This window comes from Xyrauchen texanus, chromosome 42, assembly GCF_025860055.1.
Source record: "Xyrauchen texanus isolate HMW12.3.18 chromosome 42, RBS_HiC_50CHRs, whole genome shotgun sequence".
NCBI lineage: Eukaryota > Metazoa > Chordata > Actinopteri > Cypriniformes > Catostomidae > Xyrauchen > Xyrauchen texanus.
Window position 1 is genome coordinate 9,712,281 of NC_068317.1, and position 27,969 is coordinate 9,740,249.

At 38.1% G+C, this 27,969-nt stretch overlaps 2 protein-coding genes across 2 annotated transcripts in view; both read right to left on the reverse strand.

Moving 5' to 3' along the window:
* The window catches only part of LOC127634811 (coagulation factor XIII A chain-like), a 28,022-nt gene extending 22,886 nt beyond the window's left edge, over positions 1-5,136 (reverse strand). The window contains exons 1-4 of the mRNA XM_052114489.1: positions 4,048-5,136; positions 3,666-3,910; positions 2,889-3,031; positions 1,582-1,665 (exon numbers count right to left, since the gene is read on the reverse strand). Coding sequence (XP_051970449.1) covers positions 1,582-1,665; positions 2,889-3,031; positions 3,666-3,910; positions 4,048-5,136 — 1,561 coding nt within the window. The remainder of the gene's footprint in view (positions 1-1,581; positions 1,666-2,888; positions 3,032-3,665; positions 3,911-4,047) is intronic.
* Positions 5,137-10,302: 5,166 nt separating this feature from the next.
* LOC127634812 (coagulation factor XIII A chain-like) lies at positions 10,303-25,697 on the reverse strand. The gene is made up of 17 exons (XM_052114490.1): positions 25,570-25,697; positions 24,763-24,898; positions 23,399-23,428; positions 20,576-20,693; positions 19,799-19,990; positions 19,137-19,388; positions 18,855-18,973; positions 18,611-18,718; positions 18,233-18,410; positions 16,180-16,318; positions 15,719-15,822; positions 15,312-15,400; positions 15,029-15,182; positions 14,048-14,326; positions 13,704-13,864; positions 13,363-13,499; positions 10,303-10,447 (listed from the first exon to the last, which is right to left on the reverse strand). The coding sequence occupies exons 1-17, from the start codon at positions 25,695-25,697 to the stop codon at positions 10,303-10,305; spliced, it is 2,469 nt and encodes an 822-aa protein (XP_051970450.1).
* Positions 25,698-27,969: the final 2,272 nt, after the last annotated feature.

Consider the following 27,969-nt stretch of genomic DNA (forward strand, 5'->3'; position numbering starts at 1 on the left):
AACATAAAAGGCATGATTTAACAAGTTATATTAATTCAAGTCAGCTTTAAGCTCTGTTTAAACAACTTTGCCTCTTATGTTGACACAACTTCAAATGTTAAGGCAGCACGAACACTTACTTTTCAAGTTGAAACAACAAGATTTTTCTTTGACAGTATGCACATTAACTAGCCAAAGCCTCTTAATAATAATACTTAGAAAAAACAGAAACAAACAATTAAACTGAATAATTATCAAACCAGGCTTTCACAGCCACATCCAAAGCCAATCCTGTTCCTCGTTGGCTTGGAACTGAACATTGTCTTTGAAGCAGTACTTCTTGCACATTTTTAGTGTAGAGTCTACACAAATGGACAGAAATGTCAAACCAACATAAAAATGTTATGTTCACTTGACACAAAAACACATATCATGTTAGTTTGATATATTTTTTTTAATGTTAAGTCAACAAGTTTTCATTTTTGAGTCAACTGTACTAAGATTTATAAAGCACATAGTGCCTAATGTGCTCAAGTTCAATTAACAACAAATACATTGTGCACTTAGCATATCATTTAACAGTCTAATGAACACAAACAAATTGTATTTTTATGTAGTGATTTTGCTGTGGCTCAGGTTGTGGGCGGTTGTGGATCGGGTGGTAGAGCGGGTTGTCTGCTATTCACAAGGTTGGTGGTTTGATTCCTGGTCCACGTGACTCCACATGCTGAAGTGTCCTTGGGCAAGACATGGGTGAATGAGATGCAGTGTAAAGTGCTTTGTAGAACCACTTTTAAAAAAGTACTATGTTAGTGCAGACCATTTACCATTTAAAATTTTTGAGTAGAAACGACACCTAAATTTGTGTCAAATGTACTCAAAACTCTCATGTTACTGTGCTCGACTAAACTAAATGATTTATATGCAAGCCAAGTAGAGTGAGCGAGTTGGGATTTTGTACTTTCTTGCTTAATCGAATTTCAAAGAGAAACTTGCTTGATTGTATTGCTACAACATTAGAAGATCTGCTGTGGGATAATGTGTAACTTCCTGCAGGTAACTTGTAAGTTATTGAGTAGTACAACTTTATTCAAGAGTCAAAGGTCCATAGAGACAACACCGTACAGATATATATAAATAAATAACAATACAAACAGTTAAAAATTATGCGGAAGTGGCATCAGTTATAAAACATATACAGGCCAATGTTTCGGGTCCAATGTTTCCAAAAGCAAGATGTATACCTTGTGTCACTCTTAGAAACATCAACTATGGACACAATGATCATATTCTTAGACCCTGTCAGTCTGCACATGAATCTATACATACAATTTCTTAAAACAGCATTAAAAGTGGGCACATTGTTAGACACAAACATTTCACAGGCACTACTCCACCTAGGAATTTTAAGCACAATTCTCAGCGCATCATTATAAGCCACGTGAAGTTTTTTCATTTTCGACTTACTAAAATTACACCACAGTTGGGCTGTATATAGTGAAGTGCAATAAGTTTTGAAGAGTGAGATTTGAACATCAGGAGTGCACATATGGAATTTGCGTGCCAGCATGTTCGCCTGCCCATACAGTTTTCTACACTGACGCTGCACATCATCATCATCACAGAGGTCATCTCTTATCACATGGCCCAGATATTTCACTTTCTTTACAACCTCTATGGGTTCACCTGCCAATAAGAAAGAAGGATAGACACATTTCATATCCTCCCTGGTTCTGGCGATCAGCACCACACTCTTCATTGAGTTAAATTTTATATCAAACAATAAACCATATTGAGAACATATTCCAAGAAGTTGCTGCAGGCCAGCACTAGAGGGAGACAGTATCACCAAATCATCAGCATAAAGCATATGATTAATGAGACTATCCCCCACCAAGCATCCAGTTCTACAGCCCTTTAACTCCATAGATAAATTATCCATGTACAGATTAAATAGCAACGGAGACAGAATTCCACCCTGCCGCACTCCATTGGAGACATAGAAAGGTGTTGACAAACTCATCCCCCACATGACTTGCATAGTTTGATGAGAGTACCAAAACTGCAGTATCCTAATTAGGTAAGAGGGGACACCACGCTCAAGTAGTTTACCAAACAGTTTCCCATGATTGATACGGTCAAAAGCCTTTGACACATCCAGGAAACACATGAAGACTGTGCTATTGCGAGATCTGTACCTATGTACAATTTCTTTAAGTGCATAATTACACATAACAGTTCCATGCTTGTTCTTAAAACCAAACTGATTATCTGTTGACGCTATGTGTTCTGCAAGCCTATCCATAAGAATCCCTTCCAGCACCTTAGATAGTGTATTTGCAAGTGCAATAGGTCTATAGTTATCTATACTAGTTAATTTACCAGTCTTATTTTTGACTACAGGTACTAGCAAGACAGATAACATGGATCCAGGAAGTATGCCATGCTTCATTAACCCAGAAAAGCATACAGCAAGTAAAACTGAAATACTTTGACTAGCGTATTTCAGATGTTCTGCTGCTATTCTATCATTTTGTTCATTTAAAGTTTGTCAATAGCATAACATACTTCCTCCGGCCTGATGACTACATCATCACTGTGAGGTATCTCTCCTATGTTAAACACATCGCTCTTCACACAGTTAAAAATGTTCTCATAATGACTCCTCCATACCTCAGCAATGTTTTCAGGTTCAGAAATGCCCTCTATACTAGAAGGCAGTGGAATTTTGCTGTTGTTAACCACTTTCACCTCCTTCCAGAACTCATAAACATTATTAGTTTGTAACTTTCTCGCCATAGAGTTCGCCCTCATAGTCTGCTCATTTCTTTTTATAAAACGCACAGCATATTTAAACCTAGCATTAGACCGTACCTTGTGCTCACAGACTGGGCCATGCCTAGGTTTACCTGCTAAGACCCATCTTCTAAATGCATCTCTTGCCTCCATATGAACATCATGGACATAGTCATTCCACCCTGGTCTTACGATATGTTGTTTCACCACTTTACTTCTCAGTGATTCACTTCCATCAACTAAGCAGTTCACAATTCTATCATACATTACACATAGGTCATTATTGTAACTTACATTCTTACAGCTGCTATCCACACACATAATTGCATCAACAGGTAACTCAATATTTCTCAAGTACACATCAGTCAATAACTTTTAATATTGCAGATCATCTTCTGTAAGCCTTGTCCAGTCCAGTATCTCACCTGATTTATGGCTATCACTATAGACAATCTCAGGTAAACCCTTAGTATTTATGAACATAGAGACAGGAATATGGTCTGCTGTAGCCAAACCATATAGGATCTCAGCCTCCTTTATACAATCATGTGCATCAGCAGTAGATATACAATGGTCCAACCAAGATGTAGTATGCCAGGCTTCACTCACATGTGTATAGCTATCTGCTGGCAGTAATTCCTTAGTGGACAGAATAACCGTTCAAGTGTTGACCAAAAAGTGAATTAATATCTGATATATCAGCATTCAGATCCCCCAAGACAAATATGGATGTACATTCACTTTCCCTTATGTAAGACCCTATAGAAGCAAGCTTATTCAAGTACTCATTTTCATTTTTGTGACATTCATATGGAGTATATACATTTAAGATTATAAAAACATTCTTATTACGGACCACCTTAATTCCTATGCACCAGTCCACATCTAACCTGATCACAGTGACCAAAGGGTCAAATTTCTTGTGCCAGAATATGGCCACACCTCCTGGGATCCTACCACGCAAAATTCTGGTGTTTAAGTCTGTTGTGGATTCCCCTGCCCCATGAAAGTCATTGTTCACAGTGTTGAGTTTATCCAGATCTTGAATAGCTAAAAAAGTCTCTTGCAAACACACCACATCAGCATTCTCAAAGAGCTTGTCAATAACAGTGCGTTGGGCTCTCGCTCCAGCATCCTGCCCAATATGCAGACCACGGGAGTTATAGGACACAACTCTCATAGCAGTTTATCATTGTTTTACATGCAAGGGACGCCCTTTGGTTCAGGCGCACTCATCTCTGTGTCAAGCGGTGCTTTAATACTTGCCCCTACCGCAGCCCTATGCTTGCGATTCTCATAGAAGCGCCTTACATAGGTCCCTTCAGGCCACAGCTGCGGCGCATACATCTCTGCTACTTCCTTGCATTCAGCTGTAACTTTGAAAGAACTGTAGCGAGTATACTCAGTGCCAATCTTCTGACAAGTCACATCTCTGGAAAGTTGTTCTTTTAAATAACTAGCCAGCGTCTCAGGATCTAAGTCAGGATCAAGCTTTGTCACAAAGACACTCACCAGCTTAGTTGTTACTGCATGTATGTTCTCCACTGCACCAGTTCCAACAATTCCATTGGCCTTCTTCTCTCTAGGAGGATTCATACAAGTCTTGTTCTGTACTGCAGCAGTAGATCGTTTTCCAAAACGTTGCTTGCGCTTGCCATGCTTTAATACACGACTCCATGCAGGGGACATCAGCACCTCAATCCCCCCGCCAGCTGTCTCCTCAATGACGGGCAACGCCGAGGGTCCTGGTGCAGGATACTTGTGACTTGGTCCATGGAGCTGGGCCTCCTCACTAGCCATGATTGTGGCAGCATTCCCCTTGCTAGCACTGGGTTGCTCAATCACACCCAGTCGTTTGCTAATGTCTGTAGTTATTCCACGAAGGTTCTCACATTCAGTCGACTGCTTACACACAGTATTTTTCATGGAGACCAACTCTACATTTAGGCGTTCAATCTTACTAACCAGGCAAGAGACATAAAGGCTATTAAAAGTCACTGATGGTAGATCATCCAAGTGATAGGACACAAAGCGAGGAACATTCTCACCAACCTCATTCAGTAGTTTTAGACAACTCTTAACATTGTTGACATCTTTCAGTTCCCCTTTGTGAGCTACACAACCCTGCCCAGTGCTAGGACACAGTTCAAACAGGACCTTCTTGGAGTTTTCAATCCACTCTGATCCAAAATGATTTACTGTCATCAGGATAATGTCATCCTGAGGTACAGTCTTCAGTTTGACAGAAAGGAAACTTAACAGTTCATCTTCCACTATAATCTTGCCATCAATAGTGGTGTAAATCTCAGGTTTAATCCTTTGTTTGATAACATGCCGTGTGGCTCTGTCATCGGCGGCCATCTTGTTTGTGCATACATTTTTATTAAACTCTATTTGATATTAATGGGTAGTAATGTGGCTCTTCTGTTCTGCAGAAGATCACATGGCCTCTTTTGAGTGCAGGAGATGTAGATCCATCATCTTCTGCCACAGCTCTGTTGGAGTTCCCACTGTCCTTCCTCCAATGGCGTAGATTTGATTTTAACATGGGGACGGGGTTCCAAATGTGGGTCCTTGGGGGATCTTACTAGAGCAAGCTTCTCTGTGATTTATTTTATGATTTATTCATTTATTTATTTATTTTTTATTATATTTATAACATCTAAAGTGTTTTGATTCATTCCCACCCAAATTAGACCCAGGCTCACCCAGAATATTAGAGATTATTCTTTGACTTAAAATATACAGTACTGTGCAAAGGTTTTAGGCACATAAGATGTTTCACAAAAGCATTGGTCTTAAGATGGTTATTTATATTTTCAGCTTTAGTGTGTCATTAGGAAATAGAAATGTTAGACTCCCAAACGTTACTTTTACAAATAGAAAAGATTAGATTAGAAGAACAGGTCGCTCTGCAACAGATGTCAAGGCCCCCACAGAGTCCCCCCCCCCATTGTGTCAGTCTGTGATTACATATACAGTGAGGAAAATAAGTATTTGAACACCCTGCTATTTTGCAAGTTCTCCCACTTGGAAATCATGGAGGGGTCTGAAATTGTCATCGTAGGTGCATGTCCACTGTGAGAGACATAATCTAAAAAAAAAAATCCAGAAATCACTATGTATGATTCTTTAACTATTTATTTGTATGATAAAGCTGCAAATAAGTATTTGAACACCTGTCTATCAGCTAGAATTCTGACCCTCAAAGACCTGTTAGTCTGCCTTTAAAATGTCCACCTCCACTCCATTTATTATCCTAAATTAGATGCACCTGTTTGAGGTCGTTAGCTGCATAAAGACACCTGTCCACCCCATACAATCAGTAAGAATCCAACTACTAACATGGCCAAGACCAAAGAGCTGTCCAAAGACACTAGAGACAAAATTGTACACCTCCACAAGGCTGGAAAGGGCTACGGGAAATTGCCAAGCAGCTTGGTGAAAAAAGGTCCACTGTTGGAGCAATCATTAGGAAATGGAAGAAGCTAAACATGACTGTCAATCTCCCTCGGACTGGGGCTCCATGCAAGATCTCACCTCGTGGGGTCTCAATGATCCTAAGAAAGGTGAGAAATCAGCCCAGAACTACACGGGAGGAGCTGGTCAATGACCTGAAAAGAGCTGGGACCACCGTTTCCAAGGTTACTGTTGGTAATACACTAAGACGTCATGGTTTGAAATCATGCATGGCACGGAAGGTTCCCCTGCTTAAACCAGCACATGTCAAGGCCGTCTTAAGTTTGCCAATGACCATTTGGATGATCCAGAGGAGTCATGGGAGAAAGTCATGTGGTCAGATGAGACCAAAATAGAACTTTTTGGTCATAATTCCACTAACCGTGTTTGGAGGAAGAAGAATGATGAGTACCATCCCAAGAACACTATCCCTACTGTGAAGCATGGGGGTGGTAGCATCATGCTTTGGGGGTGTTTTTCTGCACATGGGACAGGGCGACTGCACTGTATTAAGGAGAGGATGACTGGGGCCATGTATTGCGAGATTTTGGGGAACAACCTCCTTCCCTCAGTTAGAGCATTGAAGATGGGTCGAGGCTGGGTCTTCCAACATGACAATGACCCGAAGCACACAGCCAGGATAACCAAGGATTGGCTCTGTAAGAAGCATATCAAGGTTCTGGTGTGGCCTAGCCAGTCTCCAGACCTAAACCCAATAGAGAATCTTTGGAGGGAGCTCAAACTCCGTGTTTCTCAGCGACAGCCCAGAAACCTGACTGATCTAGAGAAGATCTGTGTGGAGGAGTGGGCCAAAATCCCTCCTGCAGTGTGTGCAAACCTGGTGAAAAACTACAGGAAACGTTTGACCTCTGTAATTGCAAACAAAGGCTACTGTACCAAATATTAACATTGATTTTCTCAGGTGTTCAAATACTTATTTGCAGCTGTATCATACAAATAAATAGTTAAAAAATCATACATTGTGATTTCTGGATTTTGTTTTTTAGATTATGTCTCTCACAGTGGACATGCACCTACGATGACAATTTCAGACCCCTCCATGATTTCTAAGTGGGAGAACTTGCAAAATAGCAGGGTGTTCAAATACTTATTTTCCTCACTGTATAGACAGAAGCAATTGAGACAGCCTAAATAGATAGAAGAACTGTGGAGAATTCTCCAAGAAGCTTGGAGCATCCTATCTGCCAACAACCAGGTGTATCTAGGAGAATCAGGGCTGTTTTAGCTTTAGTTTACCAGACTTTGTATGATGTTAGTGATAAATGAAAACTATTTATGACATTATTTTTGAAGACATACTCACTATGCAACATTTTTTACAAGTTCCTAAAACTTTTGCACAGTACTGTATATTTATAAAATAGTTTAAAAAATGCATAAATTCTGATTTCTAAAAGTGTGAAAGAACTGTTTGAATGTGCTGCATTTCTGTTGCTATGGAAAATTTGAAGAAGAAGAATTTGGCCCAAAATTTTGGGACATCTGTTTTTATTGAGGCCCACCCAAAAGTAATTCCATGGCTATGTCCTTGCCTGCCTCTCTGCTTTCCTCAGTCAGTTTGGGAAACAGACCTACAGACTGAAATTGTACATGAAGCAACTGACTTTCTTATGAGATAAAAAGTTTTATTCCTGTAGGGGGCGCTTGACGCTATGAAAAAAGAATCCTCCATGCATTTCAGAAAGTTTAATATAAATTTGCAGACATTTTACACTGGATATTTATTTTTAATTAAACCTGATAATTGCAAGGATTCCTACCTGTGAATGGAAATCCACCTATAAAAGTATTTGTTTTTAAATCCTATAAACAAATAATAAACAACATGGCCTATCCTATTTATGCCTTTGAATGTAAATCCGCCTCAGCATTATCTTTACAATAATTTTTTTATATATAATCTAGTAATAATAAACGACTGTAATTGGCCTATCCAGTGCTGAGAAAAGCAACAGGTACCACGTGTCAGCACTGTCAATGCTGGAGTGGATTGCGCGACACTAGTTGGATGATACCAACTCGTCCCACGGAGGGGGGACTTTTTTGTCTGATTATGACAGAATCACAGTCACGCAATTGAAAGTTATCTCACACAAAATGATTTTGAGCATTTAAAAAAATGTAATATACATATAAACAATGACAGGCGCATGATGCATGATTGGGAGGGACAATTCACTCCTTTCGCTGCATTGAGATGAAGTGTTCCCCCATCCCCAATTCCACACCAGTGCCTTCCTCCATCTCCATCATCTTTTCCTCCATCTCCATCATCTCCTATAAAAGCCGGTCTTTGGTACTATCCATGATTTCTCCATGGTGGTCCCTTATTTGTTTGATCATCAAACTGCTCAATATTTCGGATCTGTTTGCATATGGATCTCAGTGTAAATAAAAATTCTTCTAACTTTTATATAGAATCTGCACCTGCAGTCTTCTAGTCCAAGCCCTAACAATGCCTTAAAAAGTTGAACTACTGTATGTTGATGCACTTTTATTCTAATCCAATTAATGTTCTGCACTGCTACAAATGGGTATATCAGTGCAGAAATATGTCCAAAAGGTATCAGAAGTCCTATAGATCCTCAGTTACCAGTTTCCTCCAAGAATATGCAGTTTCCACCTCTCTGCTTTGCTACTTTATGGCAATGTGTTCTTCCTTCGCTATAAGAATGCTCAGTTTAACTCTTCTGTTATAGGACGCTTCTAAAAATCTGTCTCCTATAATAGATTTAAACTGAGTGCTATTCAGTCCTGGTCCTGGTGTACCCAGTCACACATGTCTTCCTTATTTTACACACCTGATTTCTATCATCAGTTCATTAGTACAGCCTCCAAGATGCATGGGTGAAACGTGTCTGAGGTTGTTCCTGGCAGGATACTCAACCACAGACTCAAGGGTACAGGCTCCATATGGTTAGCATTAGGGATTGGTTCAGGGTTAGGACATCTGCTGCCTGCCAGGAACAAACCCAGGTAACTACTGTATTATTTGCACTCCAAGACCTGAATTGGGTGTTAGGGTTCTCTAGGACCAGGGTTGTGAATAAATGATTAGCTAGGGATGGTCAGTATGAAACAATATCAGTGCTTGTTGATCATTAGTTATAAACATTAACATTAACAATTATTAGCATTATTAGAATTTGTTTATTTAAACACTAGATTTTAAAATAATGTTAATAAACAATACAGTATATTTAAATATGTGTTGTTGTTTTTTGGGGGTATTTTGTGACTCATTTAAATGTTAGCATTTTATATAAATCCTTTACCAACTCTAATGATTAATCAAGTCATATTTTAAGATACATGTATTTGCACTGGCAGGATTTGTCTATACTTCAACAAAACTAAATGTTATCCCACTAGTAAGAGTTGTCATGTTATGAAGTATTGCTTTCAAAGTGAAAATTTGCAGTATAAATAATCACATCCATCAAAACTAAATTCTGTTTGATCTTTATTGTTAGTTTGCATTAGTGAAATATAGTCCATGGCATTATAGCAATTATTGCAGAGAAAATCAATAATATATTGTGATTACTAAAGCATTTTTATTACCTTATCTCTTCTTCCCAAAATCAATAAAACGGCCCCCAACCAAAAATAAGTCATGTGTAGGTGCAGATGAAAATTATATCACATTTCAGACCATCTAGTCTTGATCAAAACATGTTGCTTCATGTGGTAGCATCTAAATTAACTAAATAAATGATTCAAATCAAAAATTATTTTTAACATCACTAAGTCAAGCTGAATGCATTAGGTTACATCAATAAAATGAATTTTAAGGGTCCAATCAGGTAGAAAAGCTCCTCAGTTAAGGTAACAATATACTTTACATGTACATTTGCACATTAGATTGCATTTCAATTAACATTGAGCAAGCAAAGTAAAACAAGAAAATGGGACTGGGATCCCCCCTCTGACACCGCCACCCCCCCCAATCTCTCTCTCTCTCTCTCTCTCTCTCTCTCTCTCTCTCTCTCTCTCTCTCTGCTCTCTCTCTCTCTCTCTCTCTCTCTCTTTCAAGCTTTCAAGCTTTCAAGCTTTCAGTACTTCGACATCTATCTCACCGGTGACCTGTCTCAATGCTTTGCAGTCCAGACATACCAATAGCTTTTTCTTCCCAGAAATCAGAGGGAAGATCGACTCTTTATATTTCACTGATCCACCAGGTAAAATCTGCCTGCAAGTAGAAACAAACACACAATACTGTCAGAGACCAAATAGTTTGAGAGTTCTGAGAGTGTTGAAGGTCTGTTTCTGCAGAGAACAAGAGATACACACATATAAATACAAATATATTTGTGTTTTATCAACTTTAATGTCACGAGTAACTGCCTTGAGTGCCAAAGTTCTGCTTGAGTGTACTTAAGCATAATAACTTATCATTTTGTGTTTACTTCAAATTCATAATTCTATGTGAATTGACAGAATTATATTTTTTTCAACAGATGCTAAAAGGAGTAAATCAATAAATAAATATTATATAATAGTTTCAAGTCCCTGAACTTGTGGCCTAAATCCATTTGTCAAATCAATCACTCTTGTCAAAACCTTAAACAAGTTCAGGTAGTTAGACACCATTAGCTCTAAACACATTCTCACACACTAAAACTCATTTCGCACTGTGATACACTTGTGATGCAAAACGGTAAACACAAGCGAGAAAGTTAAACACTACAACACAGTTGTCATCGTTTACACACAACCACTTTTCACAGTTGTTTCTAAGGATGTGAAGACATGATGCTGAGGCAGAATGCATCTCTCATTGACTTTGATTTTGCAGTTGCACAACATTTTTAAGTGTACTGTAATGTGCTTTTCATTTAGAGTGTTCTTTGATTTTTGGGGTTTTGCAGTTGGACTGCTGTATTTTGTAGACATTCAATACTGTATTACTCGCAGTACTTACCGTATACAATATATTCATTGTACTACTGTAAGTTGTGAATAATATACTTTTTTGATAGTAATTGCAAAATGCACTTACTATATACAATAAAATAAAATAAATTCTGTAACTACATGCCCAGGATGCTGTGTTCTCTGTTTTGGGATGTAGTGTCTAATGAATGTGCTGTTATGTTTATTATGGGTGTGCCATGAGGCCATTATCTGTATCTGTATTTGTTCATATGACAATATTATCTGTATCTGTCTCTTTATTCGGATGGAACCGGATGTGGGCGGGGCTTAAATTGTAAGTGCTTCAAAACTAACTTTTAAAAGTTACTCATACATTTCTAGTTTATATTAATAAAATGCCTTGTATAGGCCTTTTCATAGCAATAGCCTAATACAGTAATAATAATAATAATAATTATAATTATTATTATTATACAATTATTATTTAATTTTTAAGCACACATTTTGCAGTGAATAATAAATACAAATTAAAAAATAAAATCAATATATCCTTCCAACAGGTGAAAGTCCTGCAAGTCTATTAGGAATATTTACAATAGGACATTATTATTTAATTTATTAATAATAATAATAATAATGTTACATTTATATAGTGCCTTTCCAGAGCTAAAAAACACTTAACATTGTCAAATTTAGCACAGTTTAAAGAAGAAGAAAAAAAGATGAGTATGTTTCAGTTTTTTCGTTTTACATAAGGAGGAATATTCCTAATAGATGAATACTCTATGGAGCATTTAAACCTTTTTGCAGCATTTTTACTATTTTGGAATTAAGTCTTATCCAGATAATTACCTTAATCACTGATGTGGATATAAATGTGGTCAACTATAAGAGATGGAAAGATGAGCTCCGACGTGAAATCATCACTTCAGGTCAGGAATGTAACATCATGCTCAGGTTTAGACTATAAATAAATACATGGGAATCGCGTGTGAATAGTGTGATACATTAACATAGACATTTCAAGAATTGGAAGGTGTATATGATGTCGTATCTTAGTTAATGTTACACTTGACAAGCTCCAGACGTGAACAATTAACAGAGGCCGAGTCGAGACTTCTGGCCTCTTCCAGCCATCCGATCTGAAATCACAACCTGCGTATTTTCATTCATTACACATTAGAAATATTGGCTGCACAGATTCGTTGTAATTTTGAATATGTTTATTTAAAATGTGGCTTTACTCTTGTACATCTTGGATAATCAGTTAAACAAATATTTTTTTATATTAGGCTATTCAGATGAATCCGTCATTCATTTTGAAGTCATTATGCGTACCTTTCTGAATAGGGTATTCGGCTTCGGGCACATCCCTAGTGTTTATATATTGACCTGCTGTGGGTATGATCTGAAAGCATTGTTTGAGTTTGGGCAAAGATGAAATGGTTTTGAGGTGATTTTCAGGGCTTTTTTGAATGTAGTTTGAAGATTTGGTTTTGTGTTTAAAGTTGTGAGATAATGGGTGAAGGTTTCAAGAAATGTGTTTTAGCAATTTTGAAAAACTGTAAGTCAATTTGTACTATAAATTTTCCTCCCTGACCAGTAGGTGGTGATATGCCTGAAGACTGCAAAAATGTGAAAGTGGTGATTTATATATTAAAAAAAGACACTAAAATATGTATCTGTTTCTCACCGACACAGATCATATAGCTTTTGAAGACATATTTAACCACTGGAGTCTTATGGATTACTTTTATAATGTGTTTATGTGCTTTTTTGGAGCTTCAAATTTTGGTCACCATTCTTTATAATGTGTTTATGTGCTTTTTGGAGCTTCAAATTTTGGTCACTATTCATTTGCATGGTATGGGCCAACAGAGCTGAGATATTCTTCTGAAAACCTTTGTTTGTGTTCTGCTGAAGGAAGAAAGTCATACACATCTGGGATGTCATGAGGTTGTGTAAATGATGAGAGAATTTTTATTTTTGGGGGAACTATCCCTTTAAGTCACAAACTTTTTACAGTGCCAGTAATAACACTCCTAAAATTATACTATGCTTTTTACTATAAAGTAATACTAAAACCGGTACACTTATACGTAAATTGTTGGTATGTCTCTGTGGATCTCTATTATAAAAATAGTGTGTACAGCCATCAATTCAACGGTGCTTTACTTCACAAGCTGGTTTTGAAAATCAGAGTAATTGAGTAAGAAATACTAAGCTCACTTGTATTTTTTAGTTTTAGTCTGTATCAGACCAGGTCCATCAAGGCGGAGCACAACGTCTTTCAGGATGAAATTATAGGGATTCATGAATTCTACACTGACCATGAAATCCTTGCCAACCCGGGGAGTTCCAGTCACCTGTGTATGAATTATAATGCAGAGCATCAATACATGTATTCCAATCTCATCAACTGCAACTACACTTATTTTTGTACAACTATTCAGGTAAGTTTGTAAAATCTGCATGGCGACAGTTGAACAAAACATGTAACACAAATTACACTGACGTCTATAAAATGTGTCACACAAGTTTCCCTCTGAAATGTGATTGGCGAAATGTACCTTTATCAGAAGTTCAGGAGGGCGGAGCGTGACAACTCTCATCTTTGAAATGGAAACATCACTATCCTCAATGTAACCGTACACATTAAAGAGCAGGTTGGACTGCTCCACCAGGTAAGGCATGTACTCCACAGCTCGGACAGCTATCCTCACTGTCTGTGCTGTCAAATGTGAAGACATTTTATGATTACACTATAATTCATGGACAGTGCTCTTAGAGTCATTAGTGTTACAAAAGACATGCTATGTAGCAACACTAACAACAAAATAAAGAGTGCAATGTGTGCAATGATTCGTAAACCGAAATAAACCTGGATCACTTTTACTAGTAAAGCCTGACTCACTCGACAAGGGCTGCACAGTTACATCTTTGGTTTCAAACTTGAAGGAGGAGCTGGTGACGCCTGTGTAATACACCACACAGCCAGTGATGCAGCATTGGACATTGCAGGTTTTGCTGCTCTGGTTCTTAATGTTCAAGGTCAGCGTGAAGTTGTCACTCATTTTGACGGTGTCAGTCTGGATATCTATATCCACACCAGCTTCATCAAGTGGGACGTAATCCCTGGGAGGAACACCACGACTCACTGCCAACTGCATGGTCTCCCTCTCCTTGACAGTACCTGGAGTCAGTTAAAGGTAAAGTTTCACAAGCAAACCAAGCATCATGACAGCAAACTTGCAGCCAAATCAAATATGGTGAGTGCGGCGCAGGTTCGACATCATGGCGGTTTGGTCATGGGACATGCAAAAGTCAATGATGTTTGATGTTATTGAATTCCAACCTGCACCATATTTGTTTTGGGCACTCAATTATTGATTTAAGAGCAAATTACTTAAATACATTTACATTTATGCATTTGACAGACGCTTTTATCCAAAGCAACTTAGTCTGTAATAGTGCACTTATTACATGGACAATCCCCCCAGAGCAACCTGGAGTCAAGTGCCTTACTCAAGGACACAATGGTGGTGACTGTGGGGCTCGAACCAGCATTCTTCTGATTACCAGATTACCAGTTATGTGCTTAGACCACTACACCACCATCATTCCATAAAAATAAAGCAGGAAACCAGTCCTACTTGACTGTCTCTGAGCGGGATTCGAACTGGGATCAGCCAGCATGGGAGACGTACCAGCTGGCTCCCATTACATATGGATTCAAAAGATTAACAGTGATTTTATGGTGTCCTTTTTTGCATTCTTTTTGACTAGTCATGACCACTGGTGCAGATCTGCTTGATCTAATGCAGCTCTCTTGCTGTAATGGCACATGGCTTTTTGACTCTATTGACTAATGTGAAATGAAAATGGATGCACTTACCCTCTGGATATTTATAGTTAGATGTGATATTCTCATAGTCGCTACTGTTCACCTTTTTGGTCACAATGAGCTTTCCCACATACGCAGTGTCCACGTAGATGACCTTTGTTTTTCCAAACTTATCAGACTTATGAAAAATCACATCACTGTTAAGCTAAAGACAAAGAGTTTGTTGTGGTTAAGTGCTACAATTGCATTTAGTCAAGATTTTAAGATCTTGTAAATTAAGCCAGATTGAAATAAAATAGGTAAAAACTGCAAAAAGAGTTGACATGTTCCTTACCTCTGCAAAGACAAACCTTGCATCAAACTGAAAGCTGAGCTCTCCTTCTTTGATGGCATTGACAGATGTCGGGCCGCATCTATAAAGACCTACACAAAGATGGTAAGATACTGTAGGTAAATATTGAAAGCTAATCCTAATGAATGTCACGTAACCACATGTCACATTAAAAGAATGTCTACATGTACGTTACACACTGTTCTAATACTTTATTGCAAAATGTATTTTTAAATAAAATGCAAATTAGTGATCCCATAAATAACCCAAACACTCAGAACCCTCGAAGCACACATTGGACATATCAGACCTGTTCAAAGATATAGATATGTTTTGCAAGGCGTAATAATTTAGCAATAAATAATAGCCAATTTACCTGGTATAAACATTGAAATATTTTAGACATTTACCATCACTGGTCTCTTGAGGGGTGCAGTCAATCACCTGCCAGCCAGAGTATTTTTCTTGAAGATCAGCCCTCTTTATGCACATTTCATTCCAGCAGTGGTAGTTCCTGTTGAAAACACCGTATCATTGTCACTCACCAACATTAAATATTTACTACTAATCAAACTGTTAACACAGATTACTGTATATCACATCAGTATATCATCACAATACTTACAATACTTTCCAAATACTATACAAGTTGTGTATATATATATATATATACATACAGTATATTTGATTGTTGGCTCATGATACATAATGCATTTACAAATGTGAACAAATAGAACCTTATTTCAAAGCATTACCCATGTTATACATTCAATCAAAATCATTAAAATCAATCAAGGAACAACTGATCAAGGTACACTTTAGTATTGCAAGCCACTTGGATGCTTGTGTCCCACTGTTCAAGAAATCTCACCAGATTGAATCTCTTGTATTCTCTCGGTCCACTCTCCCATTTTCATCCAGCACAATGTCTGTCGTCAGGTTGCCCGAGTTGTCGTGAGCGGAGCAGAAGTTGGTGATGACCCTTGCAGGGATCCCGAGACAGCGCAAAACTGGGTGGGAGGTTAAACAAATATTACCAAAACATTACGTAAAAGCTAGGTGTATTTGCCATCTAATTCTCAACATACAATACAATTGGTCAAAAATTAGTCTCTGAAATATATATGGCCACATACACATTGCAGCTACATGTTGCTAATTTGTCACTCCTCTTCCGAGTGCTTAAAGGGATGTTAAAGGGACCTGTGCATACCACAGCTGAGCACAAGCAAACATTATATAGTTAAAAAAAAGTTTTAAATATTGATCTATTTCTTACACATACCTAGCGTTTTTCTTCAAATAACGTTTATAAATCCACTGGATTGAATATGGATTACTTTTATGATTGCTAAATGTGCTTTTTAGAGCTTCAAACGTTTTCAGCTCTGTTTGGACCTACAGAGCTGATAAATTCTTCTAAAAATTGTTGTTTGTATTCTGCATAAGAAAGAAAGTCATACATTTCTGGGATGGCATGAGGGTGAGTAAATGATAAGAGAATTTTCATTTTTGGGTGAATTAATCCTTTAATCCGGTACTGTACACAAAGCTTGGTTTACCAATTTACTCCCAAAAACATTCATGTAATGACGACAGCATGTATATTAAATCTGCATACTGTGTACAGACCTGAACTGAACAACTAGCAGTTGAGTATGGATCTGACTCTTGTTTGAAAGCGTAGAGCTCATCTGAGGTTCTGTTATTGAAAACTCTGTTGCTATCATAGTTGCACCCACCAGTTTGTTCTAGGGATTAGCCATATGCAGAATTATAGTCAAGAGTCAGCATGCTTTTTAGTTGCAGCAGTTTAATAAGCATAGACAAAATGCAGTTTACTTTAAATTGTCGTTTTAGGGTTTATGGCATTACATCATCATGGCAATAAACCTTTACAGTTAGATCTAACTTTACTTTAAAGAGGTTAGTAAGCGATTTTATCACACTACATTCATATTAGCACGTGTATTGTTTATGTCTTGCTGCTATTCTTTTGAAACAGTGAGTGATTTAATGTTTACAGATTGGCCCCATTTTATTTCATTGTATTTTTAAAGAAAAGGAGGGATGAGTCTAAATGAATTCTTGTGGTAATCAATATTATGCCACAAATGCTGTCGAATGACCTTAACTTGTATTGAACCCAGAATAATCCTGTAAAATGTTGGCATTCTTGTTTCTTGTTTAAAGCAACTAGACACCAATTGTTGCTGATGCATTCGCTATGTCAGCCATCGCATTTTATTTTCAAAAATCTCAACTTTATTTTCATAGACTGGCCCTATTTACACGTAGTATTAAAATACTTTTTTGGGCTATCCCATCACAAGTGGACAGGCTAGACGCATCACCGTTTACACCGGGTCGTAATATGTGTCTCTTTTGAAGACTTGTGTTCAGGGTCTCTGATTGTATGATGACATACTGTGATAGCTTTGGTTGTTTGGCCATTCGTGTATATATTTTAGATGATGCTTCATTTGTTTGCTAATGAATAGTGATATAATATAAATATATATACTGTATATATATATATATATATATATATATATATATATATATATATATATATATATATATAGTGGTATTTTTGGGGTATAGCATAAGTAGTAGGCCTTACAATACATCAATCATTCAGTCGGTGTATTACTACATGATGATAAGGCACAAAAAACGAAACTTTCAAACTCTTGTTTTAGTGGTTGATTGACAGGGTGAGTGGGAAGTGCATTTTCATCCACCTCTGAATGTGGTTGAATAAGTGAATATATCTCAAAACGCTTTGGACCCCGTTTACACCTGTCTTTAGCATCATCCCGTTTCAAATATATTGCCCAAAATGCATGTCAAAACAAGGTGTAAATGGCCTCAAAACCCCCCAAATCAACACAAAGAATCTGTAAATGCTATACAGTACTTACAAGTGTTCAGAACACCAGCAAACACCCAGCACTGAGCAAAGCAAACAGGCACACAACCTTCATTGGCGTATTTGAGCAGGATTTCAGGACTGCCTGTCCAAGCAGTGGGGGCTGTGCCAGAGCTGTATTCGCCACTCCAGTTGCCAACCAAGACACCATCATCATCCTGGGCATTCATCTGAAAATATACCATCAGGCAGCTTAAATATACGGCATATGTATTCCCATAAAACCTGTTAATTAGTAAGTATGGTAGAAGAGCAAACAAATAAACCAGTTTGGGGCATTGTCCATTCTAAAAGAAAATATGGCCTATTGACAAGATGGCAAATGAAGCATTCACATGATCTGACTCTAATGTTCTTTGCCAGTTCATACCAGAGCTGAGCCTTGCCGGGCTAATTGAGTGGCATTGCCACGGTATATCAAAGGTACTTTGCCAGCATCCATGACCAGAAGGCAAGCATCCAGAACTCCTTTTTGAAACTACAGGAAACCACAGAAAAAGTTCAGTGGAGGAATGTAAATGTCAGGTTAAACTTTTCACAGGAAATGGGAGAAAATTGGTTTGTATCTGATTTAAAGAATCATTTAGAAAGATGGCAAAGAAAATATTGCCAACCTGCCCATAGTTCCATGAACGGGAGTTCACGTTGTCAAATTCTCCATTGTAGATAGTCCCCACTTCATTCAACAAATACTCCTCCCTGTTGGATTCTTCAGGCATATACACCTGATCCACTGTGTGGCAACACATACAGTATACATGCACCATCAAACATGTAGCAAGATATTGATGCTCCTATGCTGGACTCGAGCAAAATGTTGTTGTTTTCTGTCAAATGCATACACCATTTTAGTTGCCAACCATGTATGCATTATGAAGTTCTACAGTTGTACTCACCAGGGTCCCAAGGATTGAACAGCACATATAAATCTGTGTCAGGATCCCTCTGGGTGCGTTGTTTTCCAGAATCAGACACTATAGTGACAAAAGTGCGAAACCTGCCTATGATGCAGCTCACTGCTGGTGTAATGCCAATGGTTACATCATTGCCTTGTGTGGTCACCACACGAGCCTGCCAGGGCATTTCACCTTTATGTGCTCCAAAGAACACAATGATGTAGGTACCCTTGTTTTCATCAGGTTCACTGCCTGTGAGGTAAGATGAACAGATATTTGCTGGCATCAAAATGAAAATTTACCCACACTATATACTCCTTAAACATGCAGTTGTGGGAGTAGCTTTAAGCTATTTGTGTTTCTCCAGTGCTTTAGGAATCTGTCTTTCATGTGTGACTTTCTGGAATTTGTTTGTAGAGGATGGTACATTACCTAATTAAAATCTCCATATTTTTGCCAAAAACAATATAGAGTCTTTTCACTGCACATTGCATGAAACTGTCACATCTTGCTTACTACTTTGCGACACATAAAGCCAGATGGAGACACTGTTTTACATCTAAAAAACAGATGTCAAACTTCAACCCCTATTGCATTGACCATAAGAGTCACTATCTGACATTAAAAGAAAATTATTTGGGAAGGTCTCTAGAGTTGCTCACCAATCAAGAACTCCAGCTGCGTATTGTCCTTCTTTTCATCAAAGGCACGGTCAAATTTGATGGTAATGGTGAATTCTTGGTTCCGCCGCACAATGAGGTTGGAGTTCTTGTACATGTCGGTGTGGTGTAAATTCTTGTTCTCTTCCTTATGCATGTCAACACTCACCACTGAGAGACTTGTAAGATTTGATGCTAGAAAAAAGCAAATACTTAATTTACTTGCCTTGACTATGAGATAAAATAATTTACACCAGTTAACTTGTATGAGAATAAAAAATTATTTGGGAAAGCTATGTGTAATAAAATTTGTGCATATCTCTGGTTAAAGACAATGACCATCTACCACTTACTAAGCCAGGGAGTGCTTATCAGTCCCAGGCAACCAATGTAAAGAGAAGACCAACTAGAAACTACATACCTCAGAAAGTTATAAGAAAGTATGCCAGTGCAGGGATGCTTATAACATGAACCTTTGCAACTTTTAATCTTAGAATTAAAAATGACCTCAGGTATAGCCAAAAAAAAAGGAGAACTTTAGTTTAAAGATCTTGCTGAACAAGCATGAATGATTGACTGAGGTCATGATGCAACTTTTATAGGGAGGATCTAGAGTGGGATGGCATTAGACACATAGAGATATATATTTTAATATATTAAGAAATATCTTAGTTGGGTTTGACATTTCAATAGTGTGTGTGGAAATTAGGATGTGGATTTGTCTTGGTCAAACTAGTAAAACACTGGTAATAATATTAATAATTAATTTAAGACTCATACTTCCATCAATGGGTCCCCTTGGTGTCACACTACCAATCAAAGATTCAAACACAGGTGGGTTAAACTCAATTAAGTTTGATTTGTCAATGTTAATACGACCAAGATGGGGTCTCCAGGGCTGAGGACGGATGTGTGGGTGTAGCATGATGTTCACAAGATGTCTTCACGTTGGCCTGGAGGGGAAATCATATTAATATTAGAAAAATACAATGACCGTTTGTTTATAAATACCAAGTTTATTTTGGACACAGCTGATGTATATGGCGAGACATGGAAAGAGATGACTGTTTGTGATGTAATATAGAGGAAAAAGAAACTCTCACTGAAACATACCTGTCACAAAAACTAACTTCAAAACACTATATATTTATATATATAGGGATGCCCCGATACCATTTTTTGGAGAATGAGTACGAGTATCGATACTTCCTTTTCAGTACTTGCCGATGCCGATACCAGATTTGTTTTTTATTATTATTATTATAAAATCTGAAGAAAAAGAAAATCTATATAAAATTTAACTGTAAAGAAAAACAAGAGAGATGAACTGTTAGCTTTATTGATTTCAGCTATTGGAGCTCAAATAAGATCTAAGAAGGCTGATCTAAGAATTATTTTGCATATTTAAGGGGAAGATTATTTTTCATGACAAGAAGCATCTCTGTATGTTAACATGTATCGCCCTATGATTTTTTTTATTATTTACCATTTATTTTTCTTTCTTTCACAAATTCCATATTTAACAGTGTAATTCAATGTTATCATTAAAGGGTGTCTAAACAAATTATTTAAAAATATCTTTAATTAAATGAAAATAGAACAATTATCTGTAAATTTCAACATACCATTGCATTATTTTGTTATATTTTTTATTTTTCTCTTTTTTTACAGATAATACAACAAAAATACTACTGTCAAATAAAGCGCTGCACAGCAGATCATCACAGATGTGAGGTATTGATTAATATAATGCAATTCATATTTTATTATTGTAGTAAATAATACATAACTATTACTATAGTGCATTTAGTGCATAGTGTAGTGATATATTTCTGTCATGTAGATGTCTATTAGAATATAATTATTATTTTGACAATTTATACAGTAATGCCACATGATTTCATGATTCACAACTGAGGAAGCGCATATTGCTTGTGACTCCGACTGAATTTATACTGCTAAAGGCAGCGGTTAAATCATCGAATTGCATGTGCACCTGCATATAATATATGTATTTCATTAAATTGCAACCTTTGCTGTTCAATAATAACACTTTGACATATTGTAGATTTAATTTTGCAGACATACTCTACGGAAGTACGTGAACGCAGACGCAACTTGCTACGCAAGCAAAAGCAAGATTTCACTTGTCGTTGCGTTGTGAAATGTGTCAGCAATCAATTCATGACGCAAAGCAAGTACGCTCTGCATTCTCAGTCTTGCCGCAAGGGGTGCTAGAGCGTATTTACTTATTTCAATCAACAAATGTCATGGCGAACTCAGGACTCACAAAAGCATTGGTCTTAAGATGGTTATTTATATCTTCAGCTTCAGTGCGTCAATAGGAAATATAAATGTTAGACTCCCAAACATTACTTCTACAAATAGAAAAGATTAGATTAGAAGAACAGGTCGCTCTGCAACAGATGTCATAGCCCCCACAGAGCCCCCCACTGAACATTGTGTCTATCTGTGTGTGGAACGGAGGGGGGCGGGGCCGGGCTAGAATGTCGCACGCCCGGTCCCCAATCAGCCTGATGGGGCGCGCGAGGGATAAAGGCGGCCGGTGACGACGGTTCGAGAGAGAGAGAATTACGGCATGTCCGTCATGTGTGTGTTTATGTTTGTGCTTTTGTTTTGAGTTTAATTAAATAATTATTTATATTGACAAGCCGGTTCTCGCCTCCTCCTTGCCCATCTTAACCCCCTTACATTGGTGCCGAAACCTGGGAAGGAGGAGGGATGCCCATCGCAGAGTCCTCGACACCACCGTCCACCCAGGGGAGCACCGCTGCCATTTGCCGGGTGACGGAGCAGCCTGACCGCCCGGATGCGGGGAACGGCCGACGGGCGAGTCGGGACTGGATTCCCCGACCTCCTGGAGCGATGGAGCTGCAGCCAGGGGCAGAGGAGTGCCCTGCCGTCCCCCAGAAATGCGGAGGGGTCAAGGGAAGACCGCCGTCCGCGAGGGGAGGAGGGAAGTAACTCCCCGTTCGCCTGGAGCGGTAGGGCCGCTGCCAGGGGCGGAGGAATGTCCCCAGGTGCCACCAGAAAAGCGGAGGGGCGTTCTGTCTGCTGGGGGTCGGAGGTTTGACTCTGGTTCGCCCGGAGAGGAGCGGCTGTCGTCCGCTGGAGAGTGTGGCAGAGTGTTCGAGGTACATCAGAGAACCGGTGAGTGAGCTTCTTCTCTCTCTCCTCTCCTCTCTCTCTCTCTGTTGCACCGTGTTGGCATTTTCCCTGTTTTGTTGTTGTTGTTGTTGTTGTTGTTTTCCCCTCCTGTCTCCTCCCAGGTCGAGGAAGGCGGGGATGACCTGACAGGGCGCAAAGCACACCCCTCCCCAGGGAAAGATGGGGGGGGGGGTGTAGGTCATGCCGGTGGCACCCCGGCCTGAGGTAACACCGGGAGGAGTGTGGAGCGGAGGGGGGTGGGGCCGGGCTAGAATGTCGCGCGCCCGGTCCCCAATCGGCCTGATGGGGCGCGCGAGGGATAAAGGTGGCCGGTGAAGACGGTTCGAGAGAGAGAAAATTACGGGCATGTCCGTCGTGTGTGTTTATGTTTATGTTTAATTAAATTATTATTTATATTGACAAGCTGGTTCTCACCTCCTCATTGCCCAGCTTAACCCCCTTACACTGTGATTACATTAAGAGACAGAAGCAATTTAGACAGCATAAATAGATAGAAGAACTGTGACGAATTCTCCAAGAAGCTTGGATCATCCTATCTGCCAACAACCAAGATAAACTGTGTCCAGGTGTACCTCAGAGATTTGGTGCTGTTTTAAAGGCAAAGGTGGTCACACCGAATATTGATTTAGCTTTATTTATGTTTACTGGACTTTGTATGACAATAAGTGATAAATTAAAACTATTTATGTCTTTTTTCATTTCTTTTTTTTTTTTTTTTTTTAAGACATTCTCACTATGCATCATTTTTCACAACTGCCTAAAACTTTTGCACAGTACTGTATACTGTACAACTTTTTGTCCCCAGTCCATTCAAAAGAACTGATTTGGCCAAGTGCTCGCGTTCTTGCGTGAAGTATGTTTCGACCTTAAAGACGTGTTGTTGCATTGTGAAACATGTTAGAGTTCAATTCATAATGCAAAGCAAGTACAAAATGCATTCTCAGCATTGCAGCAAGGGGTGCTTGAGCGTATTTTCTTCTTTCAATCAACAACTATTATGGTAGACTCGGGCAGCAATTTGAGTTAAACTTTTCAAAAAATATATACTACTTTTTGTCCCCAGTCCATTCAAACGAACTTGTTTTTTCTTTGTGTCTCTCCCCCACTCCTCAACTATCGATTCATCTACCACATCCAGGCTGCATCTGAAAACTTAAGCAGCTGACTTGCTACCTAATTGGTTAATGGCTTAAAAGACAGCTGTTTTGAATGGATGGAACTCTTAAGGAAACTGGTCTCCGAACAGTTTGAAAAGCACCTTATTTTCATCCTGCCTCCGTATACAGCCTCCAAAGGCAGCATTTTCCTGGTTTCGGACTCAGCAATGGTTTTGTGGTAACTCCTAAAAATCTATTGCCCCCCTGTGGTCTGAGGTTTGTAACCGCCAGAGCAACACAAGCGTGCACGTAATGTATGTACAACAGTACCACGCGTTGGCCAAGCACTTTTGTCTGCGTTTCGGCCTTAAGCTTACGCAATGACATTAATTGGTTTTTGATATTGGAGCCTTTTTATGAGTCGAGTACGAGTACAAGTACAAGTACGTGATCCCAGTATCAGACCCGATTCTGATATCGGTCTCGGGACATCCTTACTGTATACGTAGGTGGATGGACTGTCGGACGGACAGAAGTGTTATCTATTTCAGATGTTTAGTACAACTGAATTTGGTAATGCTACAGACATGTTCAAAAATACAGCTGACAACCCTAACCCTTACTCTAAATAACTCAAGGCAAAGCTCAGAAATGTTTACATTTTTTAAGTATTTTACTCACTGTGTTCGTAGAAGAGTTGATGGGTCTGCTGAGGATGCTCCTAGCAGATGTGCCCATGAGGACCCCCATGCTGATTATTAAAGGGAGAGGACTTCCTCTTCCACTAGAGAAAAACACTTCCATGGAACCAGAGCATCTAAAGTCAAGATGATCACAAGATCAAGTCAGTCTGACATGCAATTTAAAGTGCAAATCTGTGACGTTCTGATTCTTGACAACAACAGCATACTATATTCCAGATTTTTGTTAACATTGATAACAACTAATTAAACAACCAAGGGGAAATCCATGTATTTTAAATATGAATGTATAATAATAACTCTAACAGAATTGAACAATTGTGAATGTTGTCAAGTGAGTTTAAAGGGATAGTTCACCCAAAAATGAAAATTCTCTCATCATTTACTCCCCCTTAAGCCATCCCAGATGTAAAAGAATTTCTTTCTTCTGCAAAACACTAACAATGATATCTAGAAGAATATTTCAGATCTGTATGTCCATACAATTCAAGTGAATGGTGACCAGAACTTCAAAAAGCACATAAATGCATCATAAAAGTAATCCATACAACTCCAGTCTTTTAATCCATGTCGGCAGAAGCAATCTAATAATTTTTTGGTAGAGAACAGACCAAAATGTAAATTTTTTCATTGTACATCTTGCCATTGCAGTCTATTGGCATGATCATGATTTCAAGCTTGATTACACACCAGATGTAATTATATAACATATACTCATATTATGTGACTCTGCATTGAAGTGAATGTCATCTAAGCTGATATTATTCTATTTGTTCCCTGTCTCAACCTCGGGATACATATCTCAAGGTTACTAGAGCCTGCCAGATCCAGCTCCGTTCCTGCTTGATGTCCGACTCCCACTGCTATGTGCCACTGAGTGATGATGACTAACTGCAGCCTGTGCCAGGCAGACATCACTTCGGTATACTACGATGGACTTTACAGAGGAATAACTAATGCCAACTCCAACTGTAAGACATGGTATCATTAATATGTCTGCATAAACCTTGGACTTAGGATGGACCTCACAAAACCTCAATGAAATTACTTGCAAGTTGAATTACGATGCACCTCATTGATCTCTGCCTGTATCACCTTGGTCTAATGATGGACTACACTCCTAAAATGTAATAAATAGACTATCAATTAATTGCCAACAAAAGCCTACATCAGCAGTTAACAAAGGACAATGCATCTACAGTATGCAAGTTCAGTATGTTAGTTCAGTATGAGTTATTCTAGGATGTACTTCAAAGACTTTAGTCATACATTTAGTTCGAACAATGTTTATTAGATTTTTTTTAAACATTGTCCATTAACATTTTTATTTTATTTTACTGATTTAAACCATGACCTGCACTACACATAAATAGTGTATTTGGCATTGTATTCATGTTGTTTAGCCAAAGGGGAACTGGCCCCCACAGTGAGTCTGGTTTCTCCCTAGGTAATTTTTCTCCATTAACCAACATCTTATGTTGTGCTCCTTCCCACAGTCACCTTCAGCTTGCTCACTGGGGTTCGAAAAACAATTATTATTTACCTTTTTATATAATTATTTATTTTAAGACACAATTTACAATGATATTTTTATAAAACTTCACAATGATCACTCTAAGACATTACAAATATTACAGCTTCATTTTCTGTTAAAGCATGACTTTCTGTAAACCTGAATTGAAATGATGCATGTTGTGAAAAGTGCTATACAACTAAAAATGACTGGCTAGATGGCACTATAGGAAGTGTAATCGAACTTGAAATCACGATCGACAAGGAGACTGCTGTCAATTACTTTTATGCCACCTTTATTTGCTCTTTGGAGCTTTAAAGTTCTGGTCACCATTCACTTGCATTGAATGGACCAAAAGAGCTGAAATATTCTTCTAAAATCTTAATATGTGTTCTGCTGAAGAAAGAAAGTCACACACATCAGGGATGGCATGAGGGTGAGTAAATGATGAGACAAATTACATTTTTGGGTTAACTATGCCTTTAAGGATCTACAGACTTACTTTCATGTGTTTCTGGTGTAAAATCACTAAGGGAGAAATTATTTGATTTAGATTTCAATAGATCAACAGAAAAATAAATGGTTAATTCAAAAGCTGATTGACCACGCCATTTGACTGGGTTAGGCACTATGTTTAGTAAGCATACACCGGTAGTCACAAAGTTATTTCCTGTATATTGTATATCCTTCTCCTTTACTTTTTTAGTTTTATGTCAATATTTTAAGCTATAATAATGAAAAAAAATTACTACGCACATACAGTGACAAAACACCATAGAAAGACTCTTTCTAAGATGAGAAGAGTCTACATTTTTTACTTCAGAGGCTTCACTAATCTGTATTCTAGAATTACTAGTATCAAATCTTAAAGAACCAAATAAAAGTGTTTTGGGACAACACAAATTCCTGGGATGTGTGTGTGTTTTACATGATGCATATTGTGACCAAAACCTTGCTAAATGTAGCCGAAAACATTTTGAAAATATGGCAGAGGCCTAAAACATCACTTAAGTAGAAATAGCTGATATTACACTACGTTGCCTCAATAGAGTGGAATGAGAAAAAGCAGTGGACATTCAAAGGAATAAGACTCAATAAATGTCAGAGATATAGCCAAGCACTTCATACATATTTCATTTCACAAATGAAACTGAACTGAACAGACCTAAATATAAAATGCAAAACTGGCAGAATCCAAAAATGACATAACCCGAATAAGTTAGCAGAAGGTAAGTCAATAAACCCCCAAGTTTAAGTTAAGAGAACTTTCTGATTTTAATTTAGTAATACACATACACGTTAATTGTCCTTAACTTAAAATATTGAGAAAGCTGACTCTTACATTTTGATGGTCTTTTACTTGAAATTGAACTCTATCACAGAACTAATAATTACCTTATAATCATAACTTAATTACTTCTAGTATAGGAAACCTGTAGTCACTAACTAACAAGTACTGGCAAACACAGCAAAAACTAGTACTGAAATGGGAACTTCTTTCTTTAACTAGCTTACATTAATAATTGCTCAATGAGTAGCACTATTTTTTATATTGAAGTTGTCCTCTGTCCTCAGTACAACCTCAAGCTGCATTATTCACTGAATGGTAACCCCTAAAACTTCAACAAAACACAAACTCTTCTAAATAACAATGTAAAACATCAAACACAAATA